The sequence below is a fragment of the Dermacentor variabilis genome, chromosome 5 (genome assembly GCF_050947875.1).
Source record: "Dermacentor variabilis isolate Ectoservices chromosome 5, ASM5094787v1, whole genome shotgun sequence".
NCBI lineage: Eukaryota > Metazoa > Arthropoda > Arachnida > Ixodida > Ixodidae > Dermacentor > Dermacentor variabilis.
Genome location: NC_134572.1, coordinates 80858896 through 80886183, shown reverse-complemented (window position 1 = coordinate 80886183; position 27288 = coordinate 80858896). Strand labels below are relative to the sequence as shown.

Genomic DNA, 27288 nt, shown 5'->3' with positions numbered 1-27288 from the left:
AAGCATTAAGATTTTAATGGTTTCCTGGATTTTGTCGGTCTACACAGGCAAATCGTAGCCACGCAACGCAGTGAACAAATTGAATTGGAAGTTTTTGTTTAGTGTGTGCAGATTAACTAGAACTTCAAACTTTGTCCCAAGCTCTACAGATCTGCATAGAACTGTGTCACCAAGAATATTCCTCTTGATTTGCAACATTTTGAACTGTATTGTGTTTGCTGTTGAAAATTCAGCCTTTTCATTATTAAATGTAGGAAGACCATATGAGCTGTAGTAAGCTACTCTTCACCTAATGAGCATTCTACTGGGCACGGCTTTGTTACAGGAACATGACCTAGTTTGGACATTGTGGCACACGCGTTGCAACTATAAAAATTAAAGCATGGCAGCCAATTTTCGATAGTTCTCAGGCTAAAATAAAATTTAAAAAAAAAACACTGTGACTCTGACCTTGAGTAAATCTCCTGGAATAAAGTGTGGGTGGCAGTATGTTCTAGGACTCTCTGCAGCTTCTTTCTTGCATTCATTACGGCTTGTGCCCATAGTCGAGTGCGTGATGTCACACAACGTGCAGGTAGCGAATCCTGTGCCTCGTGTTGCTCACCCGCCCTGGCTACACAAGCGGCTTCTTGAAAAGAATGATGTGCTCAAGCAGAAGAGGATCAGTGAGCTCTTCACCGCTGCACCCAAGCAACAGCCACAGCAGGTAGGCAAGCATAATCTTGGTTTGAGCTACCAAGATAACCTCAGGAGCTTCATGTGGACAAAAATACGCATAAGACAGGATGGGCACCAACATCTAACTCAGTGTTGAATGTTGGCACCTGTCCTGTGTTGTGTGTTCTTTGTCCATGTCTGTGTTATGCTGTTGAACTTCTGAAGCAGGTGGACTAGTGCATTCTGGTTAATCCTGCGAGTTCCATGTCTCACGAGCTACCACACGAGTGTTCTTGCCATGATTTCAGTTTCAGTCCACTTTGAAGTCAATGTCTTATTGACTTCTCAAGACTTAGTGAAGTACAAAGTGTATGTGAAATACTAATAGTCTGATTTAAGTGTAAGTATGCTTGAAAAATAACATGTAGCATTGCTTGGAAATGCATTTTGATTAAGGACTCCTCTTATAAGCCATGAAAAAAAAAAAACACTACATGCATCTGGTGACGTGCTGTTCCCTTGTTTCATTACTGTCACTGTCGTGATGCGCCAAATAACTGAAATAAGTTTTTCTTCACTTACAAGCTCCTCAGTTGACCAAATGTCTAGCAGTGAATGGTATTGCACTAGTGCCAAATAACGTATGTACAAGCCTCATTTTTTTTTTATCAGATGGACTCTGTACAAGCTTCATATTTCACTTTGTTTAGAAATGAAAAAAATATTCTGTATTAAATTTTATATTCAGAGGTAGCTTTTCTCAAATATTCACATTTGATTCTAGTTTGGAAATTTCGGTACTCAAACATCCCTAGTTTTCACTCATTCTCTGTGGCATGGTTTCTTTCCGTAGTAGTAGCTGACTGATGTCTGGAGCCATGAATGAGGGATGCGTGAAAGTTGTAAATCTACTTTTAATTACGTTACCTCAAGGACGCAGGTGCCTATTTCAGTGCATAGGTAATTGCTTCTGCCCTCTAAGCTGAATTGTGTGTTTTTGTGTGGCACTTGTACCACAGCACTTGACATTGCGCATCTCATAGGGGTGGTGCTGCTGCCTTGAGATGGCCTGTTGTTGTCAATCGCACTAGGTCTAAAGGTTATATAAATGAAATATCAATCAATCAATCAATCAATCAATCAATCAATCAATCAATCAATCAATCAATCAATCAATCAATCAATCAATCAATCAATCAATCAATCAATCAAATAAACAAACAAAAACATTATGTTCTATCAGTTTTGGTGGACTTTGCATCGTAATTCATAAGAAATGATTGTGTACAAACTGCCTTAAAACCTACCATGAGCTTCATTGGCTCTGGGACTTAGGTATTGTCAAGCTGCGAGAGAGCAGCATTTTCCTCTAGCTACCATTTTTGTTTGCACAGTGTATCATGCCTGTGTATCATGCTGTAAAAATTAGAATGATTGATTGATAGAATTTTCTAACTAAATGTCTCATATTAAGAAGTAATTTTGAATTAAGTAATTCATAATAATTTCATAATTAAATGTCCCATAGAAAATTATGCTTTTACAGGTGTAGGTGCTTATCTATGTGCATCATATGTTTCAAATAAATCCATTTGTTTAAATTGACCCCCATGTGCGTTTCCTTGTTGTTCGTTCACTTTTCTTTGTGCACTTGGAATGCTTAAGAAAGCAAGTTTCATGCATGACCTAATTTGCTTCAGCCCACTGCTGAGGATTCAGCTGAGATGGCTGACATTGAGGACCTTGGACAGCCTGGCTGCAGCTCACAAATGAGACCGGTGGTAGCAACCGTGACTCACAGGAAGAGGGGCCGGTCGCCTGAAAATAACAACGAAGAGAGCTTGAAGAAGTCATGGCGGGAGACACTAGGGCCACCTCCACCACTTGGACAAACCAGGGCAAGTCAACAAGAACTTCATTCAGGGCATGTTGCTGCCACTTACCAGATGACATGTTTGATTGTTGATGACCATTTGAAGGTTATCTAGAGAGCTAACAGCATACACTTATGAAAGACATGAAACCAGACTGTACAGCTCATGGTGAAATTTATTCACAGAACAAGCTCGCGGGTATGTGAACATAGCTAATATAATTTACCAGATATGCTGGGAGGCATGTGGGTGGCAATCTTTATAATCAGGACAAACCAGCATATGTGAATTGCAAAACAGCCACAGCCACAGGTACCGTGTATTTTGCATCTTTAAAGCCTCTTATCAATGGGACAGGAATAAACAGCGCTTGGATGGGACGAAGTGATGACGACAGACAAGGTGCTGACTCTCGTCCTCACATCATCACGTACAAGCACTGTTTGCTCCCGTCCCAATGATGTACCAACCAGCCCAGACCAACATTTTCCCTCTTATCAAGCTAGCTAGCTAAACCAAGCACCACAGTAAGATTGATCTTTGAATTGAAAAGCAAAACCAGTGCATCACTATTGCGCGAATCTGCTCATATTTTAGTATATGGTGTACCTCCACAAACTCTCAGGCTTTTGTGACCTGCCTTGAGTTCTTTAAGTGTCATGGTGACATTAAACAACCTCATTAGGGTCAATAAACAGCTCGCTCATCAACGAGCTAGTGAGCAGGCCTTAATGGTTTTGTGCATGTCAAGAAATACGGCATTGTGTATCGTCATGTTTGCACAAATAAATAACACAGGCTTTTGGTTTTTACTCCTGAATTACCATTCTGTAGAAGCACCTTGCATTATACAGTCAAATTTCAGTATAACGAACCTCAACTTAACAAATTTCATGATGTAACAAACTACTTTAATTTCCTTATCTTAGCTCCATTGAAAACAGAGTAAGTTCATGACACAGCTCGGATTTAACAAGGTTTTTGGCCATTTCAGGCATGTACTTGGAGCCTATGTGGCTTGTAAATCTAGCAAGAAACTATAAAAATGTCGGCCAAGGCAGAAGCTATTTGCAAGCCTCCTTCTGCAGGAAAAGTTTGAGCAGCACAATTGCCATCAAAGCACACGTGCTGGGACATGGTATGCAGGAAACACCGATGCACCATTTGTCGCGTTGGTAAATAACTTGCAGAGGCCGTGGGGAACATGGCAGCTCAGAGCGCTTGAAGAAACATGAGAGCTGACGATTCCTTCAGCGCAAGGAGTTGGGGAAGAGGTGAATGCACAATAATGTGATCAAGCACGCACTTGTGGGGCGGGTGGGGGGGGGGGGAGGGCACAAGTTGTGTGCCTATCTGCCTTCTCCTAGCGTGCGCGTCTTCTCCTCTACCCTAGCTGTGGCTGCGCATGGCTGTCCATAAGCGGACCACGTGCCACTTCTTGGAGCTAATTTGTTGCAAGTACGAAGGGCGAGCCAAGACAATTGGTACCTTGATGCGCATTATGTTCCTGTGCGTCGTGTTCGCAATCATGTAATCTCAAGTTTCGGTGATACGGTACACAGCGTTCGCCCATGTTGTGACAGAGAGTGCGCGTGGCCATCGAGTGAGATCTGTTAATGTTTGCCTGAGGGTGCATTACACCGATAAAACTACGGACCTTACTTCATGTAGTTGTCTCTTTGCTGTCGCCGTCAATGCTTCACTCTGGCGAAACTGCACTATTTTTATGTGAAAGCATCATATGGCTCATCGAGCGAAAAAGCTGGTGCCTGGCGTCTGTAGCAGCCAAATGGCACCGAAATTCCCGCTGGCAGTGACACCATCTTTTGAGTGCTCCTCAACGGGGTACCCATTGGTTGTGACACCATGGCAAGAGCATACCTCAGTGGAGCAGGGTGGGCGAAATGGGACACCTGCTGCTGCAGTAGCTTGCCAGGTGTTGCGTAAAGGGAGAGGGCATCGCCGTAATGCCCAATCACCCTCGCTGTTGCTTTTGCAAGCTTGTGTTATCTGCACATTCCTTGTCTGTGCAAGCTCTCGCCTGCGTTCTAACTGCACCTCGGTAAGGCCAAATCAAAACGCTCCAAGCGTCTCAACACGATCGCTGGCCCGCAAGGAGTTCATAACTCGAAGGACCGCTCAGCGGCGCTCAATTGGACATTAATGCTTTCGCATTCACAACTCATAAGAAGAGCTTAGGCGTGTCCTCGGATGTTTTTTTTTTTTTCTCTGAGGACAAGTAGCAGTATCTTTTTAGACTTTTGTTTTTAATTTGTGAGTGCCATCTGATGATGGCTGCGGGCAATAAGCACAGTCAACCGTGGCGTTCAAGATTTACGGTGCCGCGCAATATCAACACATGCATTTATTGGACGCTGTGAGCCATGCCGATGCATTGCTGTCAGCGTCATCTGCATAGCATGGCTTTCATAGCCATGCTATCTGACCTTGTTACAATTTGTTTGTAAGTGCTTACTGACAAGAATACTATCCAACAAGAATGTTCTATGGATTCGTAATATAATTTTTACTGCTGGAGCTTTGAAACTTCGTATTAACAAAAATTGCGATTTAGTGAAGTTTTTCGCTGAAAGTACAACTTTGTTATATGGAGGTTGGACTGTATTCATAACGATGCTCTATATGTAATGCTACATTTTCTTTTTCTAACTTTGTGCTGCGAAATGACAGGTAACATGAAACAGATAGGCTGCCCACTTATCTTCTTTATTTCATGTTGCATATCCGCCTATAGCATTTTAGTCACACAAGTCAACCAGCCAACTTCCCCTATTTTATTGCCTTAACCAGCGTTTTCCCTGGTACCTCGATTTGGCCCCTCGGTGCAGCAGATCATGCTTTGGTTAAAACCTTTCATCATTATTTGATTGCCGATTCGTTAGTGTGATGCATGCCTGCACAGTCAGTGGCTTGCATACAGGTGGCTCAGGAAAGGCATACAGCACAGTAACAATTTGTTTAGCATGCTATGCTGAAAGGCCTTGTTCTAAGCTCAGGGATATGGCTATGTAGTGTCTGGTTCATGCTATTATCGCAATATTATTTTGTAAAGGTTACGCTACATGCCTCTCTTATAAGGTTTTTTTCGTAGTATTATCTCCATGAACATTGAGTGTTTGTATCACACATGTGGTGTGTGCAGTAAAAACTGTACTTGATAAGACATCTAGCAAGAGAGAATGTACTTGTGTTTTCATGGGCATCCATATGCTTTGCTTCTCTAACAGGCAGAGATGATTGAGTGGCTACAGTTTCACAAGAAGAAGTGGGCACACCAGAAGCGGCAGCGGCAAGAACGTGTGAAGCGATTGAACCGTGGCACCAACAGCCTTTCAAGTGCCACGGACAAGACTGCAGCAGCTCCCTCTAAAGGAGCTGCCATTCGGGCTGGCACATCTGGCACGCTGGGAAGTTTTCTGCGTAGGGCGCAACGTAATCTTCTTGATTCACCCTGGCAAATCATTCAGGTTTGTTGTGTTTGCTGCTGCTACTGCTGCAGTGTTGCAGCTAGCAGCTTTGCTTCTTTACTGCAGCCACTGCTATAGCTTTTTGCACTGCTGGGGAATGACTCTGCAATGTTAAGTCTGTTGTAACTGAGCTTGGCCAAAAGGAGTGACAGCTGTTATGCACTCTTTTCTGGCTTTAATTAATGTCATTGTCATACTGTCATGATGCCCGGACGATCGTCATCAGACCTGTTAGTGCTGTTTTAGGTGGCACTCTAAAAGCCCATAGCAAGCTATGCTCTCATAAAGTGAAGTTGGGCTTCCCCTCCCCTCACAGTTTATTTCATTCTTTTTGAGGGTGTTTGCTAACTGAAATGAACAATGGCAGTTAAAGATTTTCTTTTAGCAGCGATCTAGAATTTTTTGTGTAGCCTTGTTCAGCTGTATGCAGTAAAATGTTAATAAAGATCTCATAAGGTTGCAGAAAATAAGGGTTGTCATTTGCGGTTTTCAGGAACCAAAAAAAATTTTTAAATTCACCAATGATTACGATACTCTGTAATGCGAAATTTGAACGCAGCTCTGTACGTGCTTTCATTTCGCGATATATTGGCTGGCACAGACAATCTGTCTCATGTGGCGCGTTGCAAACGAAGCTAAGTGTGGCACAACTGCCTCACTAATCGTGGGTACGATTCACAGCAGCCGCGGCAGACAGACCTCTGCTCATGCAGCACTTTGTTTCCATATATGGTACTGGTGGGCACGCTCTCCGCATGCCATCGGTGAACACACGACAATGCGCTACTTTGGCACTATCTCGTAGTGGTCGTCCTCACAGAGCCCGTCTTGCACAGCACTATGCTTTCCTTCTCATGCTTTTGCCATGCCCTCCTTCTACGCTTTGCACCTTATGATTCTGCTGTACCCTTCTCCTCTGCTTTTCACCTTGCGTTCTCTCCACTATAGCCGTCTTTCATCTCTCGCTGCACTCCGCATTCTCTCTTTCATCCTTCCCCGTGCTTGTTCACTCAGTTACACTGACGCTAATGCTTAACACAGTAATGGGTGCATAAGAGCTGCACTCTAAAGGTTGTTACATTTTGCAGTAGCTGCCAGTACACAAATACAGCTGGCACTCATGTGATTTCTGGGCCTTGACCTAAGCATATGCACTTGTGAGTTCCCACAGAACCTACCTTGTTAACTTATTATACTAACGCTTGCTTTTAGGATTTATTGTGCTGGTACACAAAAGCTTTTGCCAGTTGATAGTCATTTCGAGGCAGTTCCTATATTTTCTCTCTCCTATCCTCCCTTTCAAGTTCCTTTTCTAACCAAAAATATTATATTCGGATTACTGTCAATGGAGCATCAAAACCAAATACGTATATGGTATTAACACGAAAGTGTTAAGAGTCCCGTCTCATAGAAAATCTGGCGTCGGCGTCCTGCGCCCAGCGTCGACCATCTTGGGAACGAAAAGTCATTCCAAACCACATATACCCAACCACCCAGGCCCTCCATGTAGCGCAAAGACGTTACTGAACTAATTGAATTTCTCAAAGTAAAATGCATAAGAAAAATTGTGAAGTAAAACTTACACACAACCTAAAGACATGATAGCGTTGGATTGTAATTTGAATATACAAGAAAACATAATTCTGTTACATGGAAACTCAAACACAAATCGCTTTGCAGCATTTCTACCATTCACAGAGCACTGCGCCTGGTTCCTTGCAACACCATTCAGATGGTGCTCGCCTTCGTGCATCCGTGGGCCATGCAAGAAGCTGTGTTTATACCAGAAAGCTCACCTTCGTGCATAGCATTCACTGCCAGCATTTCCCAGTAAACATTATGGTTACGTATGTTGCAGTTGCCATGATGTGTGGGACAGTCAGGGATCTTTGAATGCTAACATGTTCCACTCTTAAAGGTGAAGCTTAAGCGTCCTCCAAATTTGTTTGAGCAGCAGTGTGAAACTTCATTTTCTGGTGTGCAGTTGGACCGGACAGGTACTCCTGGTGTGTTTCGGGTGTGGGCCCTGGTGGGTGCGGAGCTGCACCAGCTGCGTCTGGTTGTGCCAAGGATCTTTTATGTCAACTCCAAACTGCCCAGGGAGGAAGAAAGCCTGAGTGAGAGCTTTGCATCTATATCTTACCTGCATCAATATAATGCAATTTTAAAGTGAAGCTTTCTTTTCCTCTTTCTTCGACCTTTCCGCTGCACTGTGGCTGCCTTGCATGCTGTGTCGAGCGTAGGTTATGGCAATAATTTTGCAATAATACCCCCTCCCTTTCCACCGCAGCGCCCTCGGCGCATGCTAATCTGGAATAAACGTTGTTTCATTCATTCAGTCATGTCGTGTATACACATGACAGAAGTGTGGCAGAGAGGAAAGGCAATGCGAGAAACTCGTTTGGACATTTCCATCACTTTGAGTGTGCACGATTCTCTCTGGAGCTCCCTGGGCGTTGCCACATTAGCCTCTTGACAGCTGTAATTATGTGGCCCCCTGCAAAAGCATTGCAGAAACTGCAGCACTTACCTTTCTACTAACGTGCAAGTCCAGAGGGGAGGTACATAGAATGGTAGATAGGAGGAGGGAGAGGAGGTATAGAATGGGTAGAACCAAAACAGTCGCGAAATGAGTGAAAAACAGCCTTGCCACTTTTCGCTTGCAATTCCCGTACATGGGAATGGGGGAGGGGGGGGGAGCAGGGAAAAGGCGACATGTGAAGGTGAGGAAACGCTACTACTTTAGAAATGACAGCGACTGCTTTAAACAGCGCTGCACAGGACACAGCAAAAAAACCACAGGACAGGCTGTGCCCTGTTTCATGCTGTTTAAAGCTGTTGTTTACAAGGTGCACCAACCAGTCCAAGTGAATACGCTGTTATAATTTCATTCTCTGGTATCTTCACCTGAATCGCTACGGAGCCTTGAAATTTTCTAATCATGTAGAAAATAATGATAACCTTAGAGATGGAAAGCGCTGGCGAACACATCAGTAAATCAAATAATCAGCCCTCTAGTCAAGGAGTGACTATCCCGCTCATTTTTATGTTGACAATGCTTCCAACAATGTGTGGCCACAGCCACACAAAACTGCATGAATTGCAATGCTGCAATTTTCTCCTGTAAGCTGTTGTATGTCCTCCTCCTCCTCCATAGCTCTTATAGAGTGGACATTGATCTCCTTTTTAGGGGTGTGCGAATGTTCGAAAATTTCGAATATTATCGAATATTATATTTTTAATATTCGTATTCAATTCAAAAACTAGGTATTCAAAAATTTCATTTAATTTACGGGATGCACTTGCTTTAGTAACCATTATCGAAGTTTTCCTACCAGCACGTTTTCTTCACACATGTTCCTCGCTTGTTTAGAACACATTTTCAACTGCTGTGATGGTGCAGAGACAATGATATTCTGCAGCTGAGCACAGGCTAGCGTGTTCGATTCCCGGCCGCGGTGATCGTGCTCCAATGTGGATGAAATGAAAAGAAATTTGATTGGTCAAATTTATTAAGGAATTCTCCACAAGGGCATCACTCATAGTGCCTGTGTTAGTCATTAACATCAATCAATCAATCAATCAATCAATCAATCAATCAATCAATCAATCAATCAATCAATCAATCAATCAATCAATCAGTACACACTTTTACTGCAGTTTTTTTTCACTGCTGCAACAAGGTCCCAACTTGCATGGTTTTCCTGCTAGCTTCCGTTAGTGCAGGGAAGCGCCTTTGTTGTTAACTGCTACCCCGTTACTGGCGCTGTTGCAGTTTGGCGTAAGGTGATGCGTCACTTGCCGAGGTCTCATCCTGTGTACCACTTGTATGAGTATGCAATAGAAGAGGCCACATTTCAACAGCGAACAGAGTGAGTTCTGAGGATTCTTTTTGTTCTTCCTTTTACTGCAGCATTTGCAGTTTTCAGTTTGTATGCAAAATAATATAAAGGGTCACGGAAGCAACACCTTGGTGACTGGAGGCTTGGGCTGCGGCCCCGATGTCCCTGTGCCTGGGACTGTTGCGTCCGCCGGTGCTGCGGGGCTGGGCGCTGACAGCCCGGCGTACCTTTATGCGTAGCTTCAATCCAAGAAGCAAGAAAGCTTCTGCTGGTAACGGATGCACTGAGGTTTTGCTTCAGTGGCCCTTTATAACATCTTTCCAAGCTGACTTTAAACAGTGTATGTCTGGGATATAGTTAGTGCACCAACCAAGTATAGTTTGTTGTGGTATAGCCACATTGTTTTTGGGTCTATTTCATTGTAGTCACCAGTTGGCGTCGTATTGGGATCACCTTTGTTTAAAAGATACGTGGTACGATATTGAACAACAAGCTTTGTAGTATTGACAGTTTAGGTTAACGGATGTGTACTTGCACTAGAATTCTTTATCACTACTATTAACGCTTTCTGACTGTTATGATTGTTTGAGGGGGGGCAAAAAAGAGGAATATTAAGTTTAGCTGTATTAGTCAATTGTACAATAGCAACATGGGCTATTCTTACTGTGAGAGGAGGCATTGTAAATTAAAGAACACGCAAAAATTGAAAGATGGGTGATGCTGCATCGTGAAATTTTCACACTAATTTGGTCTCATGTCATGGACTTTGACAGCCTCTTCTCAGGCCTCGTTAGTTGCTTATCGCAAAAAAAAAAGGTGACTGCATTATACCCTAAGGAATCAGTTATTCAGCCTAGAAACTTCTGAGAACTTTTCCAGCATCAGAGATGGCTCAAATACTCTGACACCTCTGATATCATGCTGACATGCTGGTAGTGGGGTTCTGGTCACGAAACTTGAAAAGGAAAATTCGGCCTGAGTTTTTCCAGTACTAAAACTCACACATATTTGAGAATAGGAGCATAGAAAAAACTTTTTACCGGTCTGAACTGATGTGTAGCTGTCTAGTGTCTCTTTAATGTAACAGAGAGCCAACATTGGGATACTGCAATGCAACTACAGAGGCTGTCAGATGTACAGTGTAGCTTTGTTATGGTACTTACGTACAAGTGAGCATAGGATACATTGCTACGTAGTTGAAAGAACACATAAAGGAAGTTGCTGTAAAAGCTTGAATGCATTCTCAAACAATTTTTTCCCTTGCTTGCACAGGGACATCATGCAGGAGTTGTCAGCTCCGCACATTGAAGGCATCTATGAAATGCAAGTACCCCTGGATTTTCGGGTCATGGCTCAGCTGGGATGCGTGTGCCTTGTTTCCAAGCAGCACTACAGGGATTATGCCAGCAAGGTACTGGGTCACTCCTAGCAAAAGCTTACAGTAAAATTCAGAAGTTGAAAACAGTCTTTATCAAAGGCAACAAAAGGCAATGAGAATTCAATTGAATTTTGTGGACTGTAAGATTTTCTGTGGCAGAGATTCTTGCTAAGAGGCAGGTTATGCCTTGGTTCATTGATCTTGCATGCTGAAGTAAGTGTGGAATATATTTCTGAATATGCCTAATTGCTTCATTGGGTAATGGAAACTCAGTGGAAAGTTAAACTTCACTATAGTGGAAATTCCAGCTTATTGGTTGTAGTACGTGGTCATTTAATAACAGTGCGTAAAACGAGGGATAAACAGAGAATACATATGCAGTGCTGTGTATGTCTCATCTATGTTTGTCCCTTGTTTTATGCACTGTTATTAGATGCTCAATAGAAAGGCACTGGGAACTTGACTGATCCTTGTCAACTGTGTTACTTTTAAAACTTTTTGGCAGAGATTTTTGCGAGGATGCAGGCACTGCTTCGGTTAGATGGTTTGACACACTGGAGCAGATGCATGGTAAAAATATCAGGGGTGGACAAATACAGTTAAACCTCAATACAACAAAGTAGGTAAAATCAGCAATTTGCTTTGCTATATAGAAATTTCGTTGTATTAAAATGTGACCTTTTATGCAAATAAGTACAGTCGTTGATTGATTTTTCTTGCACGGAAAGGGGCCGCAGAATTTTCCTAATTATCGGGAAGTCGACAAAATCAAGTTTGCATGAGAAAATTTATTTTGGTGAATTTGGGAGTCGGCAACAAATGATACGGTTTCATGCCACGTTGACAATATCTTCACATAGGCGGTACGAATTAAGCGAAGCCCGCCACGCTTTCACATGCACTCTGCCACCGCGGCTAATAGCGTCGCCTGCACTGGGATGGCGCTACCATGAAAAGTGCCAGCAGCGGGGAGTGAATGCTTCGTCTGCCTCTTGCTCTAATGGTTCAGTGAAACTCGTGATTATACAACCTTCAATAAATACTATAATGGTTGCTTGCTGGGCTAGTTGGTTCATTGCAACTTATGTAACAGCGTGAAACATAAGGAAGAACGTATGAGTCTAATCAGCTTTGAATGCTGGAGTAGATGTGTGGAAAAAATGCACTTTTAAATTTGACTGATTACTTCCGTTAGCTTGCCATTCTGTGCTCAAAAGTTGCTATTCCGCTGTGATAACTGTTGTTAAATGAAAATATGTGTGTGTGTGTGTGTGGGGGGGGGGGTCAACTAAGCGTACACATATTCTCTTTCAATTTTAGAGCTCGGAGCTGAAACATTGTTCAGTTCTCCATAGCACACAGTGCACTTTTGCAAACAGATAGAGTACAAAGAGGATGCAAAGCAAAGAGTTTGTACAGTAAAACTTCATTTGGGCCTAGTTGGTACATAATTCTGAACTTAAACTTACAGCGCAAACGCCTAAGACGGACCACAAAAGGAAGATACGACACACACTGGCGCTGTGTGTTGTATCTTCCTTTTGTGGTCCGTCTTAGGTGTTTGCGCTGTAAGTTTAAGTTCAGAGTTTGTACGGTAAAAGCTTGTTAACTTAAATCTCACGGGGCTGAGAAAAATGTCAGAATTATCCTAATGCCAAATTAACGAATGAACAGGAAAAACAATGTTAAAATCAAGTTGGAGAAGCATACCTTTATTTACCAAGGTATTTTGCAATAGTCGTCTGCTTTTGCGTCCAGATTCCGGTTGACGTCACAATTTTTCTTAACTCTTTTTCCAAGTGGCCAACAGCCCACAAACTGTCGGGGAAGTGCTCAGGCAAACGTCCTCCAATATCAAAAGCGCCTCCGTGACTTCCCGTGAGGTGCGATGAGGTCGCGGCTGCACCTCCTCGCATGACTCTTCGTTTGAATCATGGTTATCCTGGGTGCCCATGACATCATTAATAATTTCTTCCTCGGTCAGGAGACCAGTCGTGGCAACACAATCATCAATTGCGATGTAGTCCTGAAGGGTCACATCTGTGGGAAGGACAGCATCGAAGATTGGGCAGTCATCATCAGTGGACTCTGCTGACACCTCATCGGCTACTGCCCCAGGCTCGGGACTCACAAAACCACTGTGCCAAAAACAGTTGGTGATGACTTGCGGAGGTGTATTTTTCCACACGTGGGCAATGATGTGCACTGCGCCGAGTAAGTCCACTTCATACAGCTTTCCAACTTCTGAGCATAAGATCATTCGCTGTAGCAGGTGCTTTCGGTACTTCAACTTCACGTAGTGAATGATACCCTGGTCCATTGGCTGAAGGGCACATGTAGTGTTGGGCGACAAAAAAAACTACCTTGACGCTCTTCAGTTCGACTGTACAGTTATGTGCACTGAAGTTGTCAACAACCATAATTATCTTGTGGTCCTTAGACGTGAAGTGCCGGTCTAACTGCTGCAGCCAGCCTCAAAAAATATCCGAGGTCATCCAAGCCTTCCTGTTCGCTCTGTACTCGACAGGAAGGCTTTTGATGTTTTTAAAACAACGTGGCTTATGTGCCTTCCCGATTAAAACAAGTGGCAAGCGCTCCGTCTCAGTCATATTGGCGGAAAGAAGCCCAGTTATTCTTTGCTTGCACTTCTTGCAACCAATGCACAGGTCCCCTTTGAAAGTCACGGTCTTGTCAGGCAGAGCTCTGAAAAGTAGAGCAGTTTCGTCTGCATTGAACATGTCGCTTGGTTCAAATATGGTGATGTGCTCAAGCAGCTTCACATTTTTCCACTTGGTGGACACACTTTTGTCAACGCTGGCCTTTTCGCTGCACACACTTCTGAAGACGAGTTCGTGTCTCTTCCAAAACCTCGCGAACCACCTTTCTGAAGCTCTGAACGATTCATTGTTCATCATTGCTGCGTACTTCTCACCTTGTGCCATGATGAGTGGTCTGCTAAAAGGCACATGCGCGTTGCGACAGTCAGCAACCCACTGGAGCAAAGCTTCTTCGAGCTGGCGATGAGCTGCGGTTTGTAACCGCTTTCTTGATGCATGAAACTTCTTGCTTTCGAAGGCTTGAAGAATCTGTTGTTCATTTTTTATGTACGTTCCTTAAGTGCTCCATTCACGTTGTACTTGGTCATAACGTACTGTTGCAATTCATCGTTCTTCAGCGCCTGCAAAATTTCCACCTCAGTCGCCAAGTTCTTGGCTTCATACTTCTGCCGCTTTGCCGGCATTGCCATCACTGTAGCGCATGATGGTGTTGGCATGCAAAACACGGTCACAACGAAAATAGAAAATTCCGCAAGAACAGATGACGCTGACTCGACAACACAAGGGAAAATGGCGTTGAAGGCGCAGTGGAGCGAAGAAAGAAGACACCGACGTTAGGTGACGCTGCGATCGCCCGCGCAAATTGATGACGATGGCGATGCCTCATGTTTCGGTTTCACTCCACTGGTGCCAGTGCTGCTTTACCACACTTTCGTGTAGCGGCAGCCGTCAGCGTTTGTCCGAATTAAACGCTGTGGGGTCAAATTATGACGAATTAACGAAGGTTTGGTCCCATAGACTAACATGCACTTTGGCCGGGACCAGTAGAGCCGTACGAATTATCCGAATGTCCGAATTAATGGGCGTTGAGTTAACGATCTTTTACTGTAGTCAAATTACCCAAACCACAGCTATGCTCAACTACTCCAAACAGTTTTTACCAGAATGAGGCCGGAGAAAATTGGGCTACTTAAGAGCACTGCACTGATGCTCATAATGTTTTAATTTGGTGTCCCGTACAGCGCAGAAAAAAAGGGGGAAGGAGGACAGTGGTATTACCTAAAGTGCCTAGTACGAGTAACAGAATGCTGCATTTTTGTGTGGGATGGGCGCCAACAGAAGCAAAATGCAGTCAAAGGCAGCAAAAGATGCGGCGGAGCAATGAAACTGGGAAGCTTCATGGACTCACCCAACTTGGGATAGAGAGCAACTGGAAATCAGTATGAGAGAGCTTTTACCCTGCAGTGCACTCAAAGATATGATCATGATGATAGTGACGATGAAGTAATGGCAGCGTATTCAACAACACGAGTGTCTGCCTAATCTTTTCAGGAAACTGACACATTCAACTTTCGACATCTGGAGTTTGGCACACTGGCTCAGCATGAGTACCTGGAACCAGGTACCCTCAAGTACTTGTACCTCTACCATCACGTCGAGTAAGTGTCGCCACAGCTGCATGCCAAGTATGGTCTGCAAGTGGTATTGCAGTGACATCATGAGAGTTTGCAGTTCCTTTTTTCTTGCCTTTCTGTCATCTTTTGTTTTGTTTATTTTCCCCTCATTTTGGTCTTGCAGTTCAAATGAAATTAGGTCAGTTTGTGTCTGGACAGCAACAGTAAGAACAAGTGGCAAACATGGGCATAGATGCTGCATATTTGTCATAGTTTTTCTTCGGGACATCCGATTTCTGGAGCACATCGTCAATGTAATGCCATGGGAAGGTTATTCTATTTTCTGTCATGGTCATTTGAAATAATTGCCACAAAAGAAAGGGTGTAGGGAATTAAAATTTGCAGATTTGATTGTTATAGGTTTGTACATATGTTGTGGATTTACATATGCACGACTACACCGATGCTCATGTAGCAAAAAAATTCCTGGTTAAATATATTTAAACCTAATTGTGCTCAATTGGTTAGTCAGTTTATATGAAGTATTATGTGCCAAGTGGCAGTGAAAGGCAGTATGCGGCATCTCATAAGTACTATTAAGGATTTTACCTGTCACCATCAAGTACACTTTCTTTCCCCAAACCATTGATCATTGGAATTCTCAACCTGGCGCAACTTGAACATTGCTGCTAAATTCGTTTTTAGATGCACCACCTAGTAGGTGTACATAGCTTGTGTGTTTTCTTTTATTTTGCTTTTGAATTTCATGCTGTTGCTTGGTACATACCATATTTGTTCTTTTGATCTACTCATTGCAATCCCACTCTTCCAATAATCCATTTTGGGCGGCAGCATGTACACAAAATCGAGCTGATGTAGAAATCTACACAGATTTGCCATGCGTGTTAGTATGCTTTACGCAGTTTGTGAAATGAGGCACAACGTGAAAGTAAAAAAAACTAGACAAATAATTTCATGCCATGAACTGTATGTTCTGTAGATTCACTGCTTGAAAAGCTTGCATTCAGAGCAGTCGTTAACGAAAGGGTTAGGTTTGGAAATGCTTGAAGAGACTTACTCTGGAATGTTGTCTCTGTTTCTCACTCATGGTATTACTGTGCTGTCGTGCTTGTAATGCAGTGGCCAAAAGATGATGTTTGGTATGTTCCTGCCACCTATAAAGAAAAGTGTCATATTTGCTGTGGATACCGTGCGCTCCAACCAGATGCCAAACATGAGCACACTGTACAAGGCTGAGCGCCAAGCCAAGTGAGTTGAACGGGGCTTATTTTCTTCTTCTTCTTCTTCTTGCACTTATCAGCTGACTTTTGTGTGTGAGGGCACTATCATCTACCATCTTTATCTGTGTATTCTCAGGACCAAGCGGCATTGTGGTGTTACCACTTAGTGGTACTTTTGCACTTGTGGAGGTTTTCTTGAAATTCCTGTCTGTCTCTCTGTTTGTTGTCCTTCTCTACCATTTACCAGTATCACATGTTGGCTGTGTGGTAGAAACTCATGGCATTGTTGGAAAACTTTGTCACTTACTCTCACCCTCTCCTCTGCCGGCTCCACTCTGCTATGCTCACCGCTCCTGGCCGAGCCTTTTCTTCTTAGTTAATTATTCAGCAACCTCTCCTCTTAACTATTTCTGTACGTGCAATGCACAATACGATGTGTAAATCAGGTATTCATGTGTACAAATATGGCTCATTCACATTCGCCAGACTCATTCACATTCACATTACATGCTGGGGTTGCATATTGTGGTGGGTTTTGTTCAATACCGTGTTGGGATGCAATAATAGCCCATTTGATTGCAGAATAAATTGGGATTTAAAATTTGTGCGTGGCTGTGCCAAACTAGAAGTGTAGATTTTTTCTCAGCAGGGGTATGGTGACGCTGTCACCAGTGTCACATTTTTTATATGTAGCATGCATATAGTTGTGGTACTACAGTGACGGGAAGTGCAGCAGTTTCTTTTACTGAGGAAATAGCCCTTTTTAGCCTTGCATTGACTGCAGATAATACTTAGTCGTAATTTATTTTGGGTGAAACAGGCGACTACATTGCATCCATTTTCCATTACATGGAAAAAATTTAATGGAAGAGGGATTTCAACCTGGCTCCCTTATTTTACACAATATTGAGTCTATAAATTTACTTAAGGTTGTGCACACAAATTCCGATTTTCAGTCAAACCTTGATATAACAAGCACAGGTTAATGAAATATAAGATATAGTGAAGTAAATTTGAAGTTTTTCTCACATGGGGGCAAAGTGCGAAAACACCCATGAAAACCCCAGGTGGTCCAAATTTCCGGATTCCCCCCCCCCCCTTACGGTGTGCTTCATAATCAGATTGTGGTTTTGGCACATAAAACCCCATAATTTTTAAAGTCTTTCTCACTGATATCAATGTGTGACAAATACTATATGCTTAATATTGGATATAACAAAAGTAGTTTTGTGTTGGAATTCGACTATACTCCAAATTTAGGCGTGCAAAACTGCTGCTACAAGTGTGTACAGTCCCAGCACGAAAAAATTAGCGCACGTGGCTGGTGGCCGGAGCAGCAAAATTGCGACATGCAGCGCCGTAGTTGCCAAGCTCACTAATAACGAGAGTGCCAGGCACATTCCATTTTCCAAAGCAGGGGTGGCCGGCAGAAACCGACCCATTCGAAAGCTGATATATGCCTCATTTTTTGGCCAAGCTATGTACCAATGAGGCTGCGCAACAAGGCTACAGTAAAGAAACTACCATCGCTGATAATGACTGCACGTGAACAATAAATATATGGGCTCACGTGTGCAGCCTCATTAGTGCATAGCTTGGCCAAAAAGTGAAGCATATGATGGGTTTCAAAATGCGGGCTTTCAGATGGGTCGGTTTCTGCCAGCCCCCCCTGCTTTGGAAAATGGAATGTGCCTGGCACTCTCATTATCGGCGCACTCGGGAAACAACAGTGCTGCATGTTGCAATTTCGCCGCTCCGGCCACCAGTCACTTGCACTAATCTTTTATCGCTGCGCCTGTACATTTGAACTTCAAGTAGTCTTAGGTTATATGTTGGCAGAGCATTTACAAGTTTCTGCATTCCATGTTTCGTTCAGATATCTTGAACAATTTAGTTAAGTCTAATGCCTTTCCAGGATCGAACGAGGCACATCAGCTGACCTACTTCCTGAAGACGGCTATGCATTTGAGGTGCGAGTGGAAACAGATGTCCGCCTGGTGCATCGAGCTATACAGAGAAGCTTAGCGCTATATCGAGACGAAAAGAGGGGGCCAACAATGGTGGCTGTACAGAGCTGTGTTGGTGAGTTTCATGTCCAGCTGATTCTGTCAGGCTCCATTATAGCTGGAACTTTTGTTGTTGCATGTTGCAATCAGTTAGCCATAGTAATCACTTGGGCTCCTCATTACTGTCTCTCTGCCAAAGTGTGATATTCATAGCCATAAAATGTTTTATCTAATTGCTCAGAACATTGAAAAAAGGTCATCAGTGAAATTCATTCTCTTGTGCTTTCTTTTCTTCAACAGCCCTGGAGGAGTTGAAGTTGGCTATGCCTGGTCTCTTTGAATTTCCTGTGGTACCGATGCATGTTGACGATAAGGAGGACCTTTATCGTGTGCTTGAGTGGCAGCGAGTTGGGGCCAAAGCCATGATTAGGCACTACCTCAATGTAGAAACTATTCTTACGGTATGTTAACTGTACAAGTTGCTTTATCTCATGCCTCATCTATGATCATGACTTCACTCATTCGAATTAGAAGCTATTTTAATGGTATGTTAATTGTTGAAATTGCTTTAGTTAGTATTAAGCCTCATTGACACACATACTTCGATGCGCAGTGGCTGAAATCAGACCCAAGGGCATTGTTACATTTGCAGCCATTGCATCCAGCAGCTATGTCACAGGAACTTAACAAGGCTTTCTAAATTTTATGATGTGAACTTTTTCAAAGGATGCTTGAGCTGGACTGTGTGGTAGTTCTGGCCTTAACTTCATTTGCCTTAATTGTGACTTTTTATCCTAAAAACGGTGCTTATTTCACATTGGCAGCACGTGCTAATGCATACATTTTTAAGTTTTTCAGTAATGTCCGAGATTGATTAATTACGTACTGCTTTGTACTGAAAGAGAAATGTAATTGTACGAATAAATTTTGAGGTTTAAAGTACATAGCGGGTATTTAAAACGATGCCAAATATGCTACGAACAATATGTTCACAGGAAGGTGGAGACTTGAAGTGATCGGTGCTGATTAAACGAGAGATGTCTCAGGCTGGAGTTAACATTTCGACAAGGGGACTTGTCTCCAGTAGGACCCACTGACAAAGACGAGTCCTCTTGCCGAAATGTTCGCTCTAGCCCGAAACACCCCTTGCTCAACCACTGCCTAGCACCACCTCTGCAGGGTGTCAATTTGAAACAACTGGAAGTGTCAATACCAGTTGAAGTAAGCTATTTCCTGTGAATATCTTTTTGTGTGCAGCTTTTTTATGGTATACAACATGTGACAGATGTTCTCCATGCTCGTTAAATGTGTATCATGTTGACTTCTCTGCAGACAATGCTGGAACAGTGTCGCTACTTCCACGTTCCTCTGGGAAACCTGCCAAGGGATGCCATCATGTTTGGTTGCGATCTCTTTTATGCACGTCACCTGCAGAGGCAAAACTTTGTCCTCTGGTGCTCAGAGACAGACAGGCCAGACTTGGGCGGCAAAGAAGCTGATGACAACTGGTGAGACCAGGATTCAAAGCTTGAGCTTTATTGTACAGAAGTTGCACAATGTAACTGATATGTTGTAGTGTTGGGTTGCAACCGTGTATTATTTTCATACTGTTTTGCACTGTCTCGTACCAGTGAGTCTGCCTCACTTGTCATGTTTAGTAGTGTTTCACACTAATTAGCCTGCTTCCTCTGGCACTTTTTTATGCTCTTAAACAGTCACTATAAAAATATTATCTCAGTGGGAAAAAGGAACCTATTAGTTACAAAAATTTCATTTAAAGGCCAAATTTTAGTTTTTACAGAAATTTGCATCTTCACAGACATGACAATATTTCTGTATATGCTAAAGCAAAAAATCCAATAACAAGTTAACAGAAGTCGACTAAGCACTGCTTAAAGCTTGTGCATAAGGGATAATACACTCCATATGTACCAGTTATGTCAACAGCTGGTCAGCAGCTCCGTGTTTTTCTAGACACCCTGCACATTAGCACTCTTGCTTCCTGTATGGTGCATAAAGTTGCTGGGGTATTATAGGCTGCAAATTTTGCCTATCTTGGATTGCATCGAATGAAAGATTTCCATTGCAGCCTCCTAGCTGAAGCAGATATGGCATCTGTCTCTGAAGTCAATAACCCAGGGGCCTATACCACGGTGTGTGTTGAGATGGATCTAAATGGCTTGGCTGTGACTACCATACTTCAGGTATGCACGAAAAATTTTCACAAATGAAACCTTGGAGGGCATGGTAATCTGTCTTAGTTTACCTGTAGTTCTTTTGAAGCCTAGAACATGAATCAGATGATCATGCATGTCTTTGCCATGTTTGTGAATGAGCCTAACTGCCACTTCAGTGAGGTCTTCGGTTGAGGTGTCCTCTGCTGAGAGACAGTTACTGCGCTGCACTTTACCCCAACCTTTCCTTCCCATATTCAAGAATCTCCTTCTCTCAGTGAGGTCTTAGCACAGTATGTACTTCATTTATATTTATTTCCTATAGGCTGTCTTTCGTTGCAACATCGCTAACTTGGTGACACTCTGTGCAGACCATTTTGCCGCTACTTTCAAACGCAGCACTTATAGCAGTGGCTGGAGTCTGTATAATGTTAAACAAGAATAAAGGGAAACTCCTGTGTGTGTGTGTGTGTGTGTGTGTGTGTGACATTTTTATTTGTGCTTGAATTATCTGTGTGTACGCTGTCTTGTGGTCTGTGTTGTGCGATATTGTCATGTAGTGATGGTGGATGACCAAACACTGCCGAAAGTGTGAGTTAAAAATCAAGCTCTTTAGTAAGTGTCAAGAAACATGAGCAACACCCAAATCACGACAATAGCGGCAAGCACATTTGTCAGTCGTCAAATGTAAACACATGGGTTGAATTTGTCCGCTATTTATACATGTATAACTGTACATTCCAAACTAATTGCTGGTACTCGTGTACATTCAAGAATGTGCAACGCTGTTCACGTCACATGTACAATCTGGTTATACAAGTCTGTTTCACTATAAGATTTGTGACAGCACTAAATCAATTTTAGACACGGTGTATACATGTCCTCCACCTTGTGATATTTTGATAACAGTGATGGTTCATTGAAAAACGGTCACTGGCAAAAAGTAAAACAATGTGGTGATATGCTTAAGGCATCAAGGTGCTTGTGCTAGCTAACACAAATAAGTGAAATCAGTCGATCGATCGATCGATCGATCGATCGATCAATCAATCAATCAATCAATCAATCAATCAATCAATCAATCAATCAATCAACTCTTCTCTTTGCAGTCTCAGAACCTGACAGAGCTGGAAGGCGTGAGCTCGAGTGTTGCCTTTGATTCTGGTGGTGGAGCAAGTGTTTCACTAGACAGCATGGTGGGTGGGCATCAACAGGGTGCGAACCCATCATTGACCAGCTACGACGACGTGGCCCTCTCTGCCAGTGCTTTCCGTGTGCTTCGGGCCATGGTGGCAGGATGGATGCGGGACGTCGCAATCTATCGTAATGTGTTTGCAGACTACCAGCTGGCTCATGTCTTTCGGTACTTTTTGGCCCTTTCTTTCTTTATTTAATTTGTATCTTAGATACATAGAGAAGTAGGGATTTAATTATATTCCTTAGCATTCTGTGCACGTCTTTCTATTATACCATATGAATCATGAGAAAGGAACCACTGCTGCACAGTAATTATTTCAGTGACATGTTTTTCTATAGTGTGGTGCTCACTTACTAGATGTTACTTATATGGTCGCATTGAAGCACTATACGAATGCGAAATTTCAAAATATGTAAAGGGAAATGCTGTCATTGGCTGCGTGTCACTTGCCCATAACTATGAGCAAAACGAGAACAAGGTGAAAGCTGGAGCCAACGTTACGACAAGTGGACTTGTCTTCTTCAAGGCGACATACATGTCGCCTTGAATTTCCGTCTCCCAACTTCCCCCTATTTGCCCATAAGTAGTGGCACAAGGTTGCCCTCTCCTTTTTTCCATTGAGGCACATAATCACACAGAGCACCATTATGAAAAGGAACATGCGAGTGTGTGGTGTGCGCTCTATGGAAGCCGGGGAAGGCTCCACAGCTATTCGCGGCAGCTACTGGTGGCTGGAAAAACTGTGCGTGCCAAGCCACGGCCTTGCTTGAGTGAAGAGAGCGCAAAGCAGCACCTGTAGCTTCTTCTAGTGCCTGTCAAGCTCTTCCAAGCCATCTAGTGATGACATTGTAAGAGGCCTCACACATTTCCTTTCATGCAGGTGCCCTGTGTACCTTCATGGGCTGTAGGTAGAGTGGCTTACAAAACAATGCTTTCTTGCTGTTACCACCAGTAGTTAATTGTACAGACATTGCGAAAAGGATGTTGGCATTACTTTAGATGACTCGCAGCGTCTACAAGAAGTAAACAGTGTATATGACAAATGGACACTTGGCCATCTGCCCTATTTGTATGCACAAATGGCTTTAAGTGTGCACCGTAGCCATAGTTGTTTCGTTACTGTTGTGTTAAGCAGTGCTAGTACATGGAATTCTTGTTATCCTCGTTTTTCTCCACATTTTTAGATGGCTGAAGAGTTCGCAAGCCTTACTGTACGAGCCTGTGCTGAAAAGGATTCTTAACAATCTCATGAAGAAGATGTTCACGCAGGTGAGGAATCACAACACATTTCTTTTGCTTTTCTGGAGGGTCACGGTAGTTGCAGGGCAGGGTTTTGATTGTGTGAGCATTAATTTGGGATTGCTATGCTCATTCATCATCTCAATTTATATCGTGCATGTATTTCTCATAAGAACAGATTCCTAATGATTAAGCTTCTAAAGCTTTTTATTTTTCTGCTTCAGAACTAAACATATAGAGACACATGTTAATATCATATATTTTGTGGGAGCTGTGGCCCCATCAACAGCTAAGGAAACATTTAATCTCAGTACATCCATAGTTGGCGCTCACTTAAATTACGAAAGTAAAATTTTCATGCTATGATGAAATTTTTAATACAGTACTTTCATTAATTTTACTCCTGTTAATTAGGTCACAATAGAAGGTCCTGGCCGGTTACCATACATGTTTACGTGCCCGAGCTTTTGTTATTTCGGTCCTAAAGTTAGATTTTGAGAGATAAATTGAACTTGACTGGTCAGCACACACCCACCTGACCCCTATGGCGACTCCAATAGAGACCTCTTTAGGGGCAGCGTCTATTTCGATGGAGCTTGGGAAACAGTAAACGCACTGAACACATGTCATTCCATTAAAGATGCCTATTTTCAGCCTGTCTTGGGAAGATTTCAAAGTGAAAACGGTACCTCACAATTAATGATTACTATACCGATCCAATTCTAACACACATGCCTTTTGCTTACAAGAAAACTGGGCTGAAAGTTGCCTGCTCGGTACAGTCGGATATGGAACCAAAACCCTGTTCGCAACAGCTTACTATCAGAGCCGGCTTAGTCAGCATCATCGCCACTACAAGATGGCGACAGATGAAGTCCTTGCATAGCATGACAGTGATGTCGCGCTGCTTTCAGTCTTCAATTACAAAAGCTCATTTGAAAGTTAAGGTATTTTACATACTAAACTAGCAGCAACAAGTTGCACCACATGTTTTTTGGCTGTCTGGAATATTGCTTCGCAGGACAAACTAGCGAAGTGGTTTGTCTAGGTGTAGGCCACCATCCTGTTTGCGGCTGCTGCAAAATCGTTCGATAAATCCTGAATATAAAACGCATAATGGACCGTACGAAGGATGTGTGCTCTGTTCATAGGCAGAAATGAAGTGCTTTCATGGACTGATAATGGTGGACATTAGGCCAGGGTGTCTACCAACCGGGAAAACCGGGAATTCTCAGGGATTTTGAGTAGTCTGGGAAAAAGTCAGGGAAAACTCAGGGAATTTGGGCCTCTATCAGGGAAAATTAGCGGCAATTTTATTGAAAGGGTCGAAAGTCGCGGTAATGCTGGCTCGAGTAACAGACAGGAATCATAATGAATCGTCTTTGATGCCCTGTCGTCGGCTGGAGGAGTTGCCAATGTAGAGTCAACGACCGACTTTCCGGATTCCCGATAATTTGGACGGCTTCGCGGCACCGCCACGTACCCCATAGAGTCAACGTATCAGAACGTGTGGCATTTCGGACGCAAGAACTCTTCGCCGTCCGATTTTCCGGACGTTTTGCCGTGACCGCAGGTCCGAAACGGCAATAATCAAAGGCACCACCGCTGCCATTTTGATTACTTCGCCACCTCGAACCGGCACTCTCGCACGCAGATCCGCTGGCAGCCGTTGCCGCCACTGCGGCAACGCTAGGCCTAGCTAGCTGCTTTGACGTTCGCTATGAAGCTTCTTGCCGTTGGATGCCGAGTTTTTTATTGAAAGAATCAGCTGCTGTCAGCAATGGCACGGACTCCGCCTTTGTGGTCCTCGCGATTGGCTTCGAAGCTTGGAAAGCACGGTGCGTTGCACAATGCCGGTTCCTGAAAGTCAGCTTCACCTCTGTACAGAAATGTTACTTGGTGAAGCATACGCGAAAGTATTGCAGTGAAGCATAACAAGCGTGGGAAGGGGCTATTGCCACGGAACACAGTATGTATTCCTTAATTATACACGCGTGCACCCGGTATTTCCTGTCACAGTACGAGCACCGATATGCCTAATATGTGTACCGACAGGCCTTCAGAGCGTTTTCGAACGTGCCTGTGGCGGTTTGAGCCCCTAAAGGCACTAAATGACACGCATTTATTTTTTTTTCCAACTGGCCGATTTTTCGGACGTTTTCGCGGCCCTTGGGAGTTCGAAAAATCGGCCGTAGACTGTGCAACTGACCAAGATACTTCAAATGGTCTTTGGGGCGAACGAGTGGCGGAAGAAAAACAAGAATAGAAATGACCTACGCATTGAGGAATAAACAGGAATGGAAGCTTGCTGCCGCCGTTTTGGAGGAGCTTGCGCTCAAAAAATTAAGTTTTGGCTAATGCCGAGATGCAAGTGTCCCTCATCCAAACCAAAATAAACTCGTTAAAGCAGTGAAACACAACACTCAAGAGTCGTGCGCGGGCTGAGAGTATGTCAGGACAGTTGAGGTTGACTTACGAGCTGTTGAGAGAGAATCTCAATTGTGACAGAGTTCGGGCCTCATACCACTTAGCTTGCTATCAGTTGATAGAAATAGCTCATATTCGAAAATATTTGCTTCTATATCCATCTCCTTTTTATCGTATTTGAGAATGTCCGACTCCATTTGCAATTTTTTTCGAAGACATTTTATTTGCTGTGCATTTTACTAACCCCGACTTCTATTCTCTTTTTGAATTACATGAACACTACTCCTTAGTATTCAAATTAGATTAAGTCGTTTTTTAAATTTTTTCTATAGCTTACTAGAGAGTGACAGTATCGGGCGATATGGTTTCAGCCCGTCTTGACATAAAACATAGTTCTGCATCACTCAGGGAAATTTGCAATGGCACTCAGGGTAAACCTGGAAAACTCAGGGAATTTGGAAATGTCAACTTGGTAGACACCCTGTAGGCGTAAACAAATTTCTATTCTGTTTAGGTAAAGTTCGCTGGTTTCACCCTTTTCTTATTACCAGAGTCGGAGGCATGCTACACTTTTCTTACAAAAAAATCGGGTGTGCATTAGATTTCTACTTCCTTTAAGCTTTAATGTCATTTCTACGTTATTTTTTGGATTTGAACACACAGAAAGTTCAATTTGGGGGCACATTAGAATCCAGCAAATACATAGTGTGAAATGAAGCAGCGGTGTGCTTTGGCATTTTTTCTACATTTTGTTTTTATTCGGCCTGCTGAATAATTCAGTCAATTTTGTCAGCCTCGTCAGGTTTGAGCTAACGGAAGTAAACAGTACTTATTAGGGGTGTGCGAATATTCAAAACTTTTGAATAACAAATTGAATAGCGGCCTATTCGATTCGATCTTCGAGTTGAATAGTCACTACTTGTAAGTGTGAGCATTTTTCATATATGTTGCGATTATTTCAAAATGTCAACTACATTCAAATAAACACGAAATTGGAGCAAAAGTACGGTATATTTTCACCCTTGTAGGCATAGTGTAAACATGCAACATGAAAATTTGTGTAGTGGAGCAGGCTACGTCACTTAGGTGGCCATACTTTACAGGCTGCACAGCAACCATTCGCACTCTCTGAAGCGCCCTGTGCATGCAAAAAACTACTTGTTTGCTCCTAATGCTCCGTTTGTGCTTTTAATAAACAACGCTTCATAATGTGCTACAGTCGAATCTCGTTAATTCAAATACACTTAATTTGAACTTCTGGTTTATTCGAACTGACGCTGTATTCCCATCAAAGTTATGTATTTCCTGATGGGCGAAAACGCCTGGTAATTCAAACGCGCAAGCATTTGTGACAGTTAATTCAAACATACCGCATTCTGACAATGCCCTCAGCAGCGCGCCAAATTGCGCTGCGATGCCTTCGACCAGCATTGCTCTGAACCCGCCATAGAGGAAGAGCTTAGGAGAGACCCCTCAACACCGCGTGCGAGGTTCTGTATAAAGTCCAAGGGTCATAAAACCGTCATCGCATGCCCTACCGCCGTCGTCGAGTGAGATGTGTTCATGTTTGCTTGTGCGTGCGTGGCGCCATGC

General features: G+C 43.1%; 1 protein-coding gene across 2 annotated transcripts in view; it reads left to right on the top strand.

Moving 5' to 3' along the window:
- Nucleotides 1-27288, top strand: part of PolE1 (DNA polymerase epsilon catalytic subunit 1) — a 98336-nt gene that overhangs the window by 47854 nt on the left and 23194 nt on the right. For both annotated transcript variants that reach the window (XM_075692963.1, XM_075692962.1), the window contains 14 exons: nucleotides 575-706; nucleotides 2358-2559; nucleotides 5784-6019; nucleotides 8004-8136; nucleotides 9795-9891; nucleotides 11134-11272; nucleotides 15349-15455; nucleotides 16551-16679; nucleotides 18567-18733; nucleotides 18958-19118; nucleotides 19990-20165; nucleotides 20747-20861; nucleotides 21941-22194; nucleotides 23214-23298. In XM_075692963.1, the coding sequence (XP_075549078.1) occupies nucleotides 575-706; nucleotides 2358-2559; nucleotides 5784-6019; nucleotides 8004-8136; nucleotides 9795-9891; nucleotides 11134-11272; nucleotides 15349-15455; nucleotides 16551-16679; nucleotides 18567-18733; nucleotides 18958-19118; nucleotides 19990-20165; nucleotides 20747-20861; nucleotides 21941-22194; nucleotides 23214-23298 (2133 nt within the window). The remainder of the gene's footprint in view (nucleotides 1-574; nucleotides 707-2357; nucleotides 2560-5783; nucleotides 6020-8003; nucleotides 8137-9794; nucleotides 9892-11133; nucleotides 11273-15348; nucleotides 15456-16550; nucleotides 16680-18566; nucleotides 18734-18957; nucleotides 19119-19989; nucleotides 20166-20746; nucleotides 20862-21940; nucleotides 22195-23213; nucleotides 23299-27288) is intronic.